A 16,571-nucleotide genomic window follows, 5' to 3' on the forward strand; every position below is an offset into this window, starting at 1 on the left:
AGCCCCCGCTCCCATCCCCTTTTCCGACACGCAGGGAATGCGTGGGAAGTATTCTTTCTCTCCTATCCCTAGGGATATATAAGTATGTATGTATGTATATATATACATATATATATATTCCTGAGTCCACGGGGAAAATGAAACACGAAAAGTTCCCAAGTGCATTTTCGTGTAATAATCACATCATCAGGGGAGACACAAGACAGGAATATAACAGTCAGTTGATATACATCGAAGAGACGAAGCTAGGACGCTATTTGGTAAACATGTTTACCAAATGGCGTCCTAGCTTCGTCTCTTCAATGTATATCAACTGACTGTTATATTCCTCTCTTGAGTCTCCCCTGATGATGTGATTATTACACGAAAGTGCACTTGGGAACTTTTCGTGTTTCATTTTCCCGGGGACTCATAGAAAAATCTTGATCACGCGCAAAATTGTGATCCTTTCCAATATATATATATATATATATATATATATATATATATATATATATATATATATATATATATATATATTTCATACTATTCGCCATTTCCTGGCCTTTGAGGGAATATCCTCACCTGGCCCCCTTCTCTGTTCCTTCATTTGGAAAATTAAAAAAGGAAAAAAAAAAAAAAAAAAGGAGAGGGGAGGATTTCCAGCCCCCCCCCGCTCCCTTCCCTTTTAGTCGCCCTCTACGACACGCAGGGAATACGTGGGAAGTATTCTTTCTCCCCTATCCTCAGGGATATATATATATATATATATATATATATATATATATATATATATATATATATATATATATATATATATATATTGCATCTATTTTGCTTTGTCGCTGTCTCCTGCGTTAGCGAATTAGCGCAAGGAAACAGACGAAAGAATGGCCTAACCTACCCATATACGCATGTATATACATACACGTTCACACACGCAAATATACATACCTATACATCTCAATGTATTCATATATATACACAAACACAGACATATACATATATACACGTACATAATTCATACTGTCTGCCTTAATTCATTCCCATCGCCACCTCGCCACACATGAAATAACAACCCCCTCCCCCCTCATGTGTGCGAGGTAGCGCTAGGAAAAGACAACAAAGGCCCCATTCATTCACACTCAGTCTCTAGCTGTCATGCAATAATGCACCGAAACCACAGCTCCCTTTCAACTTCCAGGCCCCACACATCTTTCCATGGTTTACACCAGACGCTTCACATGCCCTGGCTCAATCCATTGACAGCACGTCGACCCTAGTATACCACATCGTTCCAATTCACTTTATTCCTTCCACGCCTTTCACCCTCCTGCATGTTCAGGCCCCGATCACTCAAAATCTTTTTTACTCCATCTTTCCACCTCCAATTTAGTCTCACACTTCTCCTCGTTCCCTCCACCTCTGACACATATATCCTCTTGGTCAATCTTTCCTCACTCATTCTCTCCATGTGACCAAACCATTTCAAAACACCCTTTTCTGCTCTCTCAATCACACTCTTTTTATTACCACACATCTCTCTTACCCTATTATTACTTACTCGATCAAACCACCTCACACCACATATTGTCCTCAAACATCTCATTTCCAGCACATCCACCCTCCTCCACATAACTCTATCCATTGCCCACACCTCGCAACCATACAACATTGCTGGAACCACTATTCCTTCAAACATACCCATTTTTGCTTTCAAAGACAATGTTCTCGACTTCCAAACATTTTTCAATGCTCCCAGAAATTTCGCCCCTTCCCCACCCAATGATTCACTTCCGCTTCCATGGTTCCATCCGCTGCCAAAACCACTCCCAGATATCTAAAACACTTTACTTCCTCCAGTTTTTCTCCATTCAAACTTACCTCCCAATTGACTTGACCCTCAACCCTACTATACCTAATAACCTTGCTCTTATTCACATTTACTCTCAGCTTTCTCCTTTCACACATCTTACCAAACTCAGTCACCAGCTTCTGCAGTTTCTCACATGAATCAGCCACCAGCGCTGTATCATCAGCGAACAACAACTGACTCACTTCCCAAGCTCTCTCATCCACAACAGACTGCATACTTGCACCTCTTTCCAAAACTCTTGCATTCACCTCCCTAACAACCCCATCCATAAACAAATTAAACAACCATGGAGACATCACACACCCCTGCCACAAACCGACATTCACTAAGAACCAATCACTTTCCACTCTTCCTACACGTACACATGCCTTACATCCTCGATAAAAACTTTTCACTGCTTCTAACAACTTGCCTACCACAACATATATTCATAGTACCTTCCACAGAGCATCTCTATCAGCTCTATCATATGCCTTCTCCAGATCCATAAATGCTACATACAAATCCATTTGTTTTTCTAAGTATTTGTCACATACATTCTTCAAAGCAAACACCTGATCCACACATCCTCTACCACTTCTGAAACCACACTGCTCTTCCCCAATCTGATGCTCTGTACATGCCTTCACCCTCTCAATCAATACCCTCCCATATAATTTACCAGGAATACTCAACAAACTTATACCTCTGAAATTTGAGCACTCATTCTTATCCCCTTTGCCTTTGTACAATGGCACTATGGAAGCATTCTACCAATCCTCAGGCATACATACATGAAATAACCTTACCAACCAGTCAACAATACAGTCACCCCCTTTTTTAATAAATTCCACTGCAATACCATCCAAACCTGCTGCCTTGCCGGCTTTCACCTTCTGCAAAGCTTTTAGTACCTCTTCTCTGTTTACCAAATCATTTTCCCTAACCCTCTCACTTTGCACACAACCTCGACCAAAACACCCTATATCTGCTACTCTATCATCAAACACATTCAACAAACCTTCAAAATACTCACTCCATCTCCTTCTCGCATCACCACTACTTGTTATCACCTTCCCATTAGCCCCCTTCACTGATGTTCCCATTTGCTCCCTTGTCTTACACACTTTATTTACTCCTTCCAGAACATCTTTTTATTCTCCCTGAGTTTGGTAAAGTGTGTGGAAGAAGAAATTTAAGAGTAAATGTGAATAAGAGCAAGGTTATTAGGTACAGTAGGGTTGAGGGTCAAGTCAGTTGGGAGGTGAGTTTGAATGGAGAAAAACTGGAGGAAGTGAAGTGTTTTAGATATCTGGGAGTGGATCTGGCAGCGGATGGAACCATGGAAGCGGAAGTGGATCATAGGGTGGGGGAGGGGGCGAAAATTCTGGGGGCCTTGAAGAATGTGTGGAAGTCGAGAACATTATCTCGGAAAGCAAAAATGGGTATGTTTGAAGGAATAGTGGTTCCAACAATGTTGTATGGTTGCGAGGCGTGGGCTATGGATAGAGTTGTGCGCAGGAGGATGAATGTGCTGGAAACGAGATGTTTGAGGACAATGTGTGGTGTGAGGTGGTTTGATCGAGTGAGTAACGTAAGGGTAAGAGAGATGTGTGGAAATAAAAAGAGCGTGGTTGAGAGAGCAGAAGAGGGTGTTTTGAAGTGGTTTGGGCACATGGAGAGAATGAGTGAGGAAAGATTGACCAAGAGGATATATGTGTCGGAGGTGGAGGGAACAAGGAGAAGAGGGAGACCAAACTGGAGGTGGAAAGATGGAGTGAAAAAGATTTTGTGTGATCGGGGCCTGAACATGCAGGAGGGTGAAGGGAGGGCAAGGAATAGAGTGAATTGGAGCGATGTGGTATACCGAGGCTGACGTGCTGTCAGTGGATTGAATCAAGGCATGTGAAGCGTCTGGGGTAAACCATGGAAAGCTGTGTAGGTATGTATATTTGCGTGTGTGGACGTATGTATATACATGTGTATGGGGGGGGGGGTTGGGCCATTTCTTTCGTCTGTTTCCTTGCGCTACCTCGCAAACACGGGAGACAGCGACAAAGTATTAAAAAAAAAAAAAAAAAAAAAAAAATTAATGATACTCTCTCACCCCAACTCTCATTTGTCCTATTTTTCACCTCTTGCACCTTTCTCTTGACCTCCTGTCTCTTTCTTTTATACATCTCCCACTTATTTGCATTTTTTCCATGCAAAAATCGTCCAAATGCCTCTTTCTTCTCTTTCACTAATAATATTACTTCTTCATCCCACCACTAACTACCCTCTCTAATCAACCCACCTCCCACGCTTCTCATGCTACAAGTATCTTTTGCGCAAGCCATCACTGCTTCCCTAAATACATCCCATTCCTCCCCCACTCCCCTTACTCCTTTGTTCTCACCTTTTTCCATTCTGTACTCAGTCTCTCCTGGTACTTCCTCACACAAGTCTCCTTCCCCAGCTCACTTACTCTCACCACCCTCTTCACCCGAATATTCTCTCTTCTTTTCTGAAAACCCATACAAATCTTCACCTTCGCCTCCACAAGATAATGCTCAGACATCCCTCCAGTTGCACCTCTCAGCACATTAACATCCAAAAGTCTCTCTTTCGCGCACCTGTCAATTAACACGTAATCCAATAACGCTCTCTGGCCATCTCTCCTATCTACATACGTATACTTATGTATATCTCGCTTTTTAAACCAGGTATTCCCAATCACCAGTCCTTTTTCAGCACATAAATCTACAAGCTCTTCACCATTTCCATTTACAACACTGAACACCCCATGCATACCAATTATTCCCTCAACTGCCACATTACTCACCTTTGCATTTAAATAACCCATCACTATAACCTGGTCTTGTGCATCAAAACCACTAACACACTCATTTAGCTGCTCCTAAAACACTTGCCTCTCATGATCTTTCTTCTCATGCCCAGGTGCATATGCACCAATAACCACCCATCTCTCTCCATCAACTTTCAGTTTTACCCATATTAATCTAGAATTTACTTTCCCACGTATTCCCTGCGTGTCGTAGAAGGCAACTAAAAGGGGAGGGAGCGGGGGGCTGGAAATCCTCCCCTCTCTATTTTTTTTTAATTTTCCAAAAGAAGGAACAGAGAAGGGGGCCAGGTGAGGATATTCCCTCAAAGGCCCAATCCTCTGTTCTTAACACTACCTCGCTAATGTGGGAAATGGCGAATAGTTTGAAAATATATATATATATATATATATATATATATATATATATATATATATATATATATATATATATATATATATATATATATTTTTTTTTTTTTTTTTTTTTTTTATACTTTGTCGCTGTCTCCCGCGTTTGCGAGGTAGCGCAAGGAAACAGACGAAAGAAATGGCCCAACCCCCCCCATACACATGCACATACACACGTCCACACACGCAAAATATACATACCTACACAGCTTTCCATGGTTTACCCCGGACGCTTCACATGCCTTGATTCAATCCACTGACAGCACGTCAACCCCTGTATACCACATCGCTCCAATTCACTCTATTCCTTGCCCTCCTTTCACCCTCCTGCATGTTCAGGCCCCGATCACACAAAATCCTTTTCACTCCATCCTTCCACCTCCAATTTGGTCTCCCTCTTCTCCTCGTTCCCTCCACCTCCGACACATATATCCCCTTGGTCAATCTTTCCTCACTCATTCTCTCCATGTGCCCAAACCATTTCAAAACACCCTCTTCTGCTCTCTCAACCACGCTCTATTTATTTCCACACATCTCTCTTACCCTTACGTTACTTACTCGATCAAACCACCTCACACCACACATTGTCCTCAAACATCTCATTTCCAGCACATCCATCCTCCTGCGCACAACTCTATCCATAGCCCACGCCTCGCAACCATACAACATTGTTGGAACTACTATTCCTTCAAACATACCCATTTTTGCTTTCCGGGATAATGTTCTCGACTTCCACACATTTTTCAAGGCTCCCAAAATTTTCGCCCCCTCCCCCACCCTATGATCCACTTCCGCTTCCATGGTTCCATCCGCTGACAGATCCACTCCCAGATATCTAAAACACTTCACTTCCTCCAGTTTTTCACCATTCAAACTCACCTCCCAATTGACTTGACCCTCAACCCTACTGTACCTAATAACCTTGCTCTTATTCACATTTACTCTTAACTTTCTTCTTCCACACACTTTACCAAACTCCGTCACCAGCTTCTGCAGTTTCTCACATGAATCAGCCACCAGCGCTGTATCATCAGCGAACAACAACTGACTCACTTCCCAAGCTCTCTCATCCCCAACAGACTTCATACTTGCCCCTCTTTCCAAAACTCTTGCATTTACCTCCCTAACAACCCCATCCATAAACAAATTAAACAACCATGGAGACATCACACACCCCTGCCGCAAACCTACATTCACTGAGAACCAATCACTTTCCTCTCTTCCTACACGTACACATGCCTTACATCCTCGATAAAAACTTTTCACTGCTTCTAACAACTTGCCTCCCACACCATATATTCTTAATACCTTCCACAGAGCATCTCTATATATATATATATATATACATTTTTTTTTTTTTTTTTTTCTTATACTTTGTCGCTGTCTCCCGCGTTTGCGAGGTAGCGCAAGGAAACAGACGAAAGAAATGGCCCAACCCCCCCCCCATACACATGTACATACACACGTCCACACACGCAAATATACATGCCTACACAGCTTTCCATGGTTTACCCCAGACGCTTCACATGCCTTGATTCAATCCACTGACAGCACGTCAACCCCTGTATACCACATCGCTCCAATTCACTCTATTCCTTGCCCTCCTTTCACCCTCCTGCATGTTCAGGCCCCGATCACACAAAATCTTTTTCACTCCATCTTTCCACCTCCAATTTGGTCTCCCTCTTCTCCTCGTTCCCTCCACCTCCGACACATATATCCTCTTGGTCAATCTTTCCTCACTCATTCTCTCCATGTGCCCAAACCATTTCAAAACACCCTCTTCTGCTCTCTCAACCACGCTCTTTTTATTTCCACACATCTCTCTTACCCTTACGTTACTTACTCGATCAAACCACCTCACACCACACATTTTCCTCAAACATCTCATTTCCAGCACATCCATCCTCCTGCGCACATCTCTATCCATAGCCCACGCCTCGCAACCATACAACATTGTTGGAACCACTATTCCTTCAAACATACCCATTTTTGCTTTCCGAGATAATGTTCTCGACTTCCACACATTTTTCAAGGCTCCCAAAATTTTCGCCCCCTCCCCCACCCTATGATCCACTTCCGCTTCCATGGTTCCATCCGCTGACAGATCCACTCCCAGATATCTAAAACACTTCACTTCCTCCAGTTTTTCTCCATTCAAACTCACCTCCCAATTGACTTGACCCTCACCCCTACTGTACCTAATAACCTTGCTCTTATTCACATTTACTCTTAACTTTCTTCTTCCACACACTTTACCAAACTCAGTCACCAGCTTCTGCAGTTTCTCACATGAATCAGCCACCAGCGCTGTATCATCAGTGATGGATTGCGCAAAAGATGCTTGTGGCATGAGAAGAGTGGGAGGTGGGCTGTTTAGAAAGGGTAGTGAGTGGTGGGATGAAGAAGTAAGAGTATTAGTGAAAGAGAAGAGAGAGGCATTTGGACGATTTTTGCAGGGAAAAAATGCAACTGAGTGGGAGAAGTATAAAAGAAAGAGACAGGAGGTCAAGAGAAAGGTGCAAGAGGTGAAAAAAAGGGCAAATGAGAGTTGGGGTGAGAGACTATCAGTAAATTTTAGGGAGAATAAAAAGATGTTCTGGAAGGAGGTAAATAAAGTGCGTAAGACAAGGGAGCAAATGGGAACTTCAGTGAAGGGCGTAAATGGGGAGGTGATAACAAGTAGCGGTGATGTGAGAAGGAGATGGAATGAGTATTTTGAAGGTTTGTTGAATGTGTCTGATGATAGAGTGGCAGATATAGGGTGTTTTGGTCGAGGTGGTGTGCAAAGTGAGAGGGTTAGGGAAAATGATTTGGTAAACAGAGAAGAGGTACTAAAAGCTTTGCGGAAGATGAAAGCCAGCAAGGCAGCAGGTTTGGATGGTATTGCAGTGGAATTTATTAAAAAAGGGGGTGACTGTATTGTTGACTGGTTGGTAAGGTTATTTAATGTATGTATGACTCATGGTGAGGTGCCTGAGGATTGGCGGAATGCGTGCATAGTGCCATTGTACAAAGGCAAAGGGGATAAGAGTGAGTGCTCAAATTACAGAGGTATAAGTTTGTTGAGTATTCCTGGTAAATTATATGGGAGGGTATTGATTGAGAGGGTGAAGGCATGTACAGAGCATCAGATTGGGGAAGAGCAGTGCGGTTTCAGAAGTGGTAGAGGATGTGTGGATCACGTGTTTGCTTTGAAGAATGTATGTGAGAAATACTTAGAAAAGCAAATGGATTTGTATGTAGCATTTATGGATCTGGAGAAGGCATATGATAGAGTTGATAGAGATGCTCTGTGGAAGGTATTAAGAATATATGGTGTTGGAGGCAAGTTGTTAGAAGCAGTGAAAAGTTTTTATCGAGGATGTAAGGCATGTGTACGTGTAGGAAGAGAGGAAAGTGATTGGTTCTCAGTGAATGTAGGTTTGCGGCAGGGGTGTGTGATGTCTCCATGGTTGTTTAATTTGTTTATGGATGGGGTTGTTAGGGAGGTAAATGCAAGAGTCCTGGAAAGAGGGGCAAGTATGAAGTCTGTTGGGGATGAGAGAGCTTGGGAAGTGAGTCAGTTGTTGTTCGCTGATGATACAGCGCTGGTGGCTGATTCATATATACATATATATATATATATATATATATATATATATATATATATATATATATATATATATATATTGTTGATTTTGCTTTGTCGCCATCTTCCGCGTTTGCGAGGTAGCCCAAGGAAACAGACGAAAGAAATGGCCCAACCCACCCCCATACACATGTATATACATACACGTCCACACACGCAAATATACATACCCATAAATCTCAATGTACACATATATACACACACATACACACATATATATACACATGCACATAATTCACAATGTCTGCCTTTATTCATTCCCATCGCCACCTCGCCACACATGGAATAACATTCCCCTCCCCCCTCATGTGTGCGAGGTATCGCTGGGAAAAGACAACAAAGGCCACATTTGTTCGCACTCAGTCTCTAGCTGTCATGCAATAATGCCCGAAACCACAGCTCCCTTTCCACATCCAGGCCCCACACAACTTTCCATGGTTTACCCCAGACGCTTCACATGCCCTGATTCAATCCATTGACAGCATGTCGACCCCGGTATACCACATCGATCCAATTCACTCTATTCCTTGCCCGCCTTTCACCCTCCTGCATGTTCAGGCCCCGATCACTCAAAAGCTTTTTCACTCCATCTTTCCACCTCCAATTTGGTCTCCCACTTTTCCTCGTTCCCTCCACCTCCGACAAATATATCCTCTTGGTCAATCTTTCCTCACTCATTCTCTCCATGTGCCCAAACCATTTCAAAACACCCTCTTCTGCTCTCTCAACCACGCTCTCTTTATTTCCACACATCTCTCTTACCCTTACATTACTTACTCGATCAAACCACCTCACACTACACATTGTCCTCAAACATCTCATCTCCAGCACATCCACCCTCCTGCGCACAACTCTATCCATAGCCCATGCCTCACAACCATACAACATTGCTGGAACCACTATTCCTTCAAACTTAGCCATTTTTGCTTTCGGAGATAATGATCTAGACTTCCACACATTCTTCAAGGCTCCCCCACCCTATGATTCACTTCCGCTTCCATGGTTCCCTCCACTGCTAGAGCCACTCCCAGATATCTAAAACACTTTACTTCCTCCAGTTTTTCTCCATTCAAACTCACCTCCCAATTGACTTGACCCTCAACCCTACTGTACCTGATAACCTTGCTCTTATTCACATTTACTCTTAACTAACTCTTAACTCTTAAATATATATATATATATATAGGGTGGGGGTGGGGGCGAAAATCCTGGGAGCCTTGAAGAATGTGTGGAAGTCGAGAACATTATCTCCGAAAGCAAAAATGGCTATGTTTGAAGGAATAGTGGTTCCACCAATGTTGTATGGTTGCGAGGCGTGGGCTATGGATAGAGTTGTGCGCAGGAGGGTGGATGTGCTGGAAATGAGATGTTTGAGAACAATGTGTGGTGTGAGGGGGTTTGATCGAGTAAGTAATGTAAGGGTAAGAGAGAGGTGTGGAAATAAAGAGAGCGTGGTTGAGAGAGCAGAAGAGGGTGTTTTGAAATGGTTTGGGCACATGGAGAGAATGAGTGAGGAAAGATTGACCAAGAGGATATATTTGTCGGAGGTGGAGGGAACGAGGAAAAGTGGGAGACCAAATTGGAGGTGGAAAGATGGAGTGAAAAAGATTTTGAGTGATCGAGGCCTGTACATGCAGGAGGGTGAAAGACGGGCAAGGAATAGAGTGAATTGGATCGATATGGTATACCGGGGTTGACGTGCTGTCAGTGGATTGAATCAGGGCATGTGAAGCGTTTTGGGTAAACCATGGAAAGTTGTGTGGGGCCTGGATGTGGAAAGGGAGCTGTGGTTTCGGGCATTATTGCATGACAGCTAGAGACTTAGTGTGAATGAATGGGGCCTTTGTTGTCTTTTCCTAGCGCTACCTCGCACACATGAGGGGGGAGGGGGATGGTATTCCATGTATGGCAAGGTGGCGATGAGAATGAATAAAGGCAGACAGTGTGAATTATGTGCATGGGTATGTATGTATGTGCCTGTGTGTGTATATATATGTGTACATTGAGATGTATAGGTATGTATATTTGCATGTGTGGACATGTATGTATATACATGTGTATGGGGTGGGTTGGGCCATTTCTTTCGTCTGTTTCCTTGCGCTACCTTGCAAACGCGGGAGACAGCGAAAAAGCAAAATAAATATAAAATAAATATATATATATATATATATATATATATATATATATATATATATATATATATATATGTAGACTGGTGATTGGGAATACCTGGTTTAAAAAGCGAGATATACATAAGTATACGTATGTAAGTAGGAGAGATAGCCAGAGAGTGTTATTGGATTACGTGTTAATTGACAGGTGCGCGAAAGAGAGACTTTTGGATGTTAATGTGCTGAGAGGTGCAACTGGAGGGATGTCTGATCATTATCTTGTGGTGGCTAAGGTGAAGATTTGTATGGGTTTTCAGAAAAGAAGAGTGAATGTTGGGGTGAAGATGGTGGCGAGAGTAAGTGAGCTTGGGAAGGAGACTTGTGTGAGGAAGTACCAGGAGAGACTGAGTACAGAATGGAAAAAGGTGAGAACAATGGAAGTAAGGGGAGTGGGAGAGTAATGGGATGTATTCAGGGAATCAGTGATGGATTGCGCAAAAGATGCTTGTGGCATGAGAAGCGTGGGAGGTGGGTTGATTAGAAAGGGTAGTGAGTGGTGGGATGAAGAAGTAAGATTATTAGTGAAAGAGAAGAGAGAGGCATTTGGACGATTTTTGCAGGGAAAAAATGCAATTGAGTGGGAGATGTATAAAAGAAAGAGACAGGAGGACAAGAGAAAGGTGCAAGAGGTGAAAAAGAGGCCAAATGAGAGTTGGGGTGAGAGAGTATCATTAAATTTTAGGGAGAATAAAAAGATGTTCTGGAAGGAAGTAAATAAAGTGCGTAAGACAAGGGAGCAAATGGGAACTTCAGTGAAGGGCGCTAATGGGTAGGTGATAACAAGTAGTGGTGATGTGAGAAGGAGATGGAGTGAGTATTTTGAAGGTTTGTTGAATGTGCTTGATGATAGAGTGGCAGATATAGGGTGTTTTGGTTGAGGTGGTGTGCAAAGTGAGAGGGTTAGGGAAAATGATTTCGTAAACAGAGGTGGTAAAATCTTTGCAGAAGATGAAAGCCAGCAAGGCAGCAGGTCTGGATGGTATTGCAGTGGAATCTATTAAAAAAGGGGTGACTGTATTGTTGACTGGTTGGTAAGGTTATTTAATGTATGTATGACTCATGGTGAGGTGCCTGGGGATTGGCGGAATGCGTGCATAGTGCCATTGTACAAAGGCAAAGGGGATAAGAGTGAGTGCTCAAATTACAGAGGCACAAGTCTGTTGAGTATTCCTGGTAAATTATATGGGAGGATATTGATTAAGAGGGTGAAGGCATGTACAGAGCATCAGATTGGGGAAGAGCAGTGTGGTTTCAGAAGTGGTAGAAGATGTGTGGATCAGGTGTTTGCTTTGAAGAATGTATGTGAGAAATACTTAGAAAAGCAAATGGATTTGTATGTAGCATTTATGGATCTGGAGAAGGCATATGATAGAGTTGATAGAGATGCTCTGTGGAAGGTATTAAGAATATATGGTGTGGGAGGCAAGTTGTTAGAAGCAGTGAAAAGTTTTTATCGAGGATGTAAGGCATGTGTACGTGTAGGAAGAGAGGAAAGTTATTGGTTCTCAGTGAATGTAGGTTTGCGGCAGGGGTGTGTGATGTCTCCATGGTTGTTTAATTTGTTTATGGATGGGGTTGTTAGGGAGGTGAATGCAAAAGTTTGGGAAAGAGGGGCAAGTATGAAGTCTGTTGTGGATGAGAGAGCTTGGGAAGCGAGTCAGTTGTTGTTCGCTGATGATACAGCGCTGGTGACTGTTTCATGTGAGAAACTGCAGAAGCTGGTGACTGAGTTTGGTAAAGTGTGTGAAAGAAGAAAGTTAAGAGCAAATGTGAATAGAAGCAAGGTTATTAGGTACAGTAGGGTTGAGGGTCAAGTCAATTGGGAGGTAAGTTTGAATGGAGAAAAACTGGAGGAAGTAAAGTGTTTTAGATATCTGGGAGTGGATCTGGCAGTGAATGGAACCATGGAAGCGGAAGTGAATCATAGGGTGGGGGAGGGGGCGAAAATCCTGGTAGCCTTGAAGAATGTTTGGAAGTTGAGAACATTATCTCCAAAAGCAAAAATGGTTATGTTTGAAGGAATAGTGGTTCCAACAATGTTGTATGGTTGCGAGGCGTGGGCTATGGATAGAGTTGTGCGCAGGAGGGTGGATGTGCTGGAAACGAGATGTTTGAGGACAATGTGTGGTGTGAGGTGGTTTGATCGAGTAAGTAACGTAAGGGTAAGAGAGATGTGTGGAAATAAAAAGAGCATGGATGAGAGAGCAGAAGAGGGTGTTTTGAAATGGTTTGGGCACATGGAGAGAATGAGTGAGGAAAGATTGACCAAGAGGATATATGTGTCTGAGGTGAAGGGAACGAGGAGAAGTGGGAGACCAAATTGGAGGTGGAAAGATGGAGTGAAAAGATTTTGTGTGATCGAGGCCTGAACATGCAGGAGGGTGAAAGGAGGGCAAGGAATAGAGTGAATTGGATCGATGTGGTATACCAGGGTTGACATGCTGTCAGTGAATTGAATCAGGGCATGTGAAGCGTCTGGGGTAAACCATGGAAAGCTGTGTAGGTATGTATATTTGCGTGTGTGGACGTATGTATATACATGTGTATGGGGGTGGGTTGGGCCATTTCTTTCGTCTGTTTCCTTGCGCTACCTCGCAAACGCAGGAGACAGCGACAAATATATATATATATATATATATATATATATATATATATATATATATATATATTTATTTATTTTGCTTTGTGGCTGTCTCCCGTGCTTGCGAGGTAGTGCAAGGAAACAGACGAAAGAAATGGCCCAATCCACCCCCATACACATGTATATACATACACGTCCACACACGCAAATATACATACCTATACATCTCAATGTACACATATATATACACACACATACACATACATATATACCCATGCACACAATTCACACTGTCTGCCTTTATTCATTCCCATCGCCACCTCGCCACACATGGAATAACATCCCCCTCCCCCCTCATGTGCGCGAGGTAGCGCTAGGAAAAGACAACAAAGGCCCCATTCGTTCACACTCAGTCTCTAGCTGTCATGCAATAATGCCCGAAACCACAGCTCCCTTTCCAAATCCAGGCCCCACACAACTTTCCATGGTTTACCCCAGACGCTTCACATGCCCTGATTCAATCCACTGACAGCACGTCAACCCCGGTATACCACATCGATCCAATATATATATATGTATATATATATATATATATATATGTGTGTGTGTGTGTGTGCGTGTGGAGACGTGTATGTGTGTGCATGTGTGTGGGGGTGGGTTGGGCCATTTCTTTTGTCTGTTTCTTTGCGCTACCTCACAAACGCGGGAGACAGTGACAAAGGAAAATAAAAAAAAATTCCAGGCAAGCGAATCATATGTGTTGAAGGAGATTGTGCTTTTGGTTTTAGGGGTATGGAAATGGAAACAATTTACCGCTACAAACTACCCATCATAGCCATCATTGTATACAATAATGGCATCTACAGTGGTTTGGACAAGGAGTTGTTCAATGAAATAAAAGATGGAATGGATGCTGCAATTGCAACTCCACCAACATCACTTCTGCCAACTGTACACTATGAATGCATGGCTTCAATGTTCAGTGAAACTGGTTTCTTCTGTAAGTCTGTCCCTGAACTGCAAGAGGCAGTTAGTCAGGCTCTTGAAGAAGAAAACAAGCCTTCACTTATTAATGTGATGATCAACCCTGGAGCTCAACGCAAAGTTCAAGACTTTGACTGTGTGACACACTCTAAACTTTAAGTAAGAAGAATATGAAGCATTTGCATTTCAAAATATCAACAACATGCGAGTGAATAATTGTTTTGTATTTTTCCTTGTGTTCACAAACAAGGATTGACTGAATCCTTATTGGTTTTATACATAACTTTTTGGCTTTTGTGGGAAGGCAGCAGACTTATTTTAACTAAATTTGATAATATCATATTGTAAAGTATCATTAGGGATTTATCCCTGGGGATAGGGGAGAAAGAATACTTCCCAAGTATTCCTTGCATGTCGTAGAAGGTGACTAAAAGGGTAGGGAGCGGGTGGCTGAAAATCCTCCCCTCATTTTTATTTAATTTTCCAAAAGAAGGAACAGAGAAGGGGGGTCAGGCGAGGATATTCCCTTAAAGGTCCAGTCCTCTGTTCTTAACGCTGCCTCGCTAACGCGGGAAATGGCGAATAATTTGAAATATATATATATATATATATATATATATATATATATATATATATATATATATATATAAACCATGGGGTTTACCTACAGCTGAAGAATGGAGATGTAATGAACTCACTGAATGTGGTAGTCATTACTTGCTACAGATTTTTCATTTCTATTAATACATAAATTGCATCTAAAAAATTGCATTTAAACACAAAATGGATGATGCACTGATACATACCAGCACTTTAAAGTTAATTCAAAACTAATGTTAAGATGTTGCACAGTCTGAAGATTATAAACTTTCAAATGGTACCTCGTTACTTAGCAACATATCTAGAAACGCATTACAAAACAATTACTTCACATGCAAATTACTTCCTCAGAGCAACAAGTCTCAACAAATCTTGACGTGGCTAACCCTTGGAGCATCCTAACTTCCTCGGTTACCCAGCAGAAACCCTGTCTTAGTAGGGTCAGCAGTCTCTTACCGCCCATGTAAAGGCTAGCCACCTGGCCCTAGGCCTATGCCAACCTAGGGCGGTGACCGTCTACTGTTCTTTGACTCCACTGTCACTGCTCGATTTTGTTCACATATAATCCAGACAATGCCCGTTAACAATAATCTTAACCTTCTGTAGATAACTGTTGTTCACATACCGACATATTACACAGAAACTAATCTTTATCATACCTGTTCAGTAAAGGGATTATTTGGCGGGGCGACACTCCGACTGTCAGAAGTAGATTCTTTTTTCCCCGACCCTCTATTACTACTAAAACAGTTCCCCATTTTGTTTTATCACTATTCTACTTGTTCACAATCATAAGTGGTTCACTCCATTGCACTTCACATCACCACGAGCATATTCTGCTAGCTATTTTTCATGATTCAAGAGAGATGCTAGCCAACACAACACGTCCACCACCACCATTTTCACTTTCCCAGCACAACAATCCGCGCACCCTAGGTAAATTACCAACTCCGTAAAGTAGTTCCACCAAACATATGTTATTAATTCAGATGTGGATATAAATCCTTCATTTAGCATATAAGTATGATACTATGTTCGTATTTATCAAAAAAATTAGTAAAACAAAGAAAACATTTCCCTTAGATATAAAATACAAACAGGACGCGGAGTAATATCATTCAAGAATGCGGGTGAGTATGATCACTCATACACCAACAGGCAGTTACTTATTATGAGCTTTAATTGCTTGAAAAAATTATGATACCTTTTGCTTTGCAATGCAGTTAATATTTACAAATTTTTAAAATCTACTATACTTTTAATTGACTTTATTTTACTTTTAGATATACCTTATGATAATGAATCTACAAAAACATGTTTTCCTTGAGAATGAACGGTCCTGAGGGCATTGAAAAGACGCGGAGAAATCACAAATTGGCAACGAGGTTATTGTATTTGTTTATTTACCTTTGTGCAGAAATTGTAGCATTGATAGGAAAACAGTATATGACAGTTTGTTTAACATGTTTGTTGGACTATTATTAGCCTAGGACGAGTAATAACAACTCAGCCACGCCATTATTAGCCTACTGACA

At 42.1% G+C, this 16,571-nt stretch overlaps 1 protein-coding gene across 1 annotated transcript in view; it reads right to left on the bottom strand.

Annotated features, from left to right (window-relative positions):
- Nucleotides 1–15,956, bottom strand: part of Src42A (Tyrosine-protein kinase Src42A) — a 200,136-nt gene extending 184,180 nt beyond the window's left edge. The window contains exon 1 of the mRNA XM_071690578.1: nucleotides 15,696–15,956. Coding sequence (XP_071546679.1) covers nucleotides 15,696–15,794 — 99 coding nt within the window. The 5' untranslated portion in view covers nucleotides 15,795–15,956. The remainder of the gene's footprint in view (nucleotides 1–15,695) is intronic.
- Nucleotides 15,957–16,571: the final 615 nt, after the last annotated feature.

This window comes from Panulirus ornatus, chromosome 48 (genome assembly GCF_036320965.1).
Source record: "Panulirus ornatus isolate Po-2019 chromosome 48, ASM3632096v1, whole genome shotgun sequence".
Classification (NCBI taxonomy): Eukaryota; Metazoa; Arthropoda; class Malacostraca; order Decapoda; family Palinuridae; genus Panulirus; species Panulirus ornatus.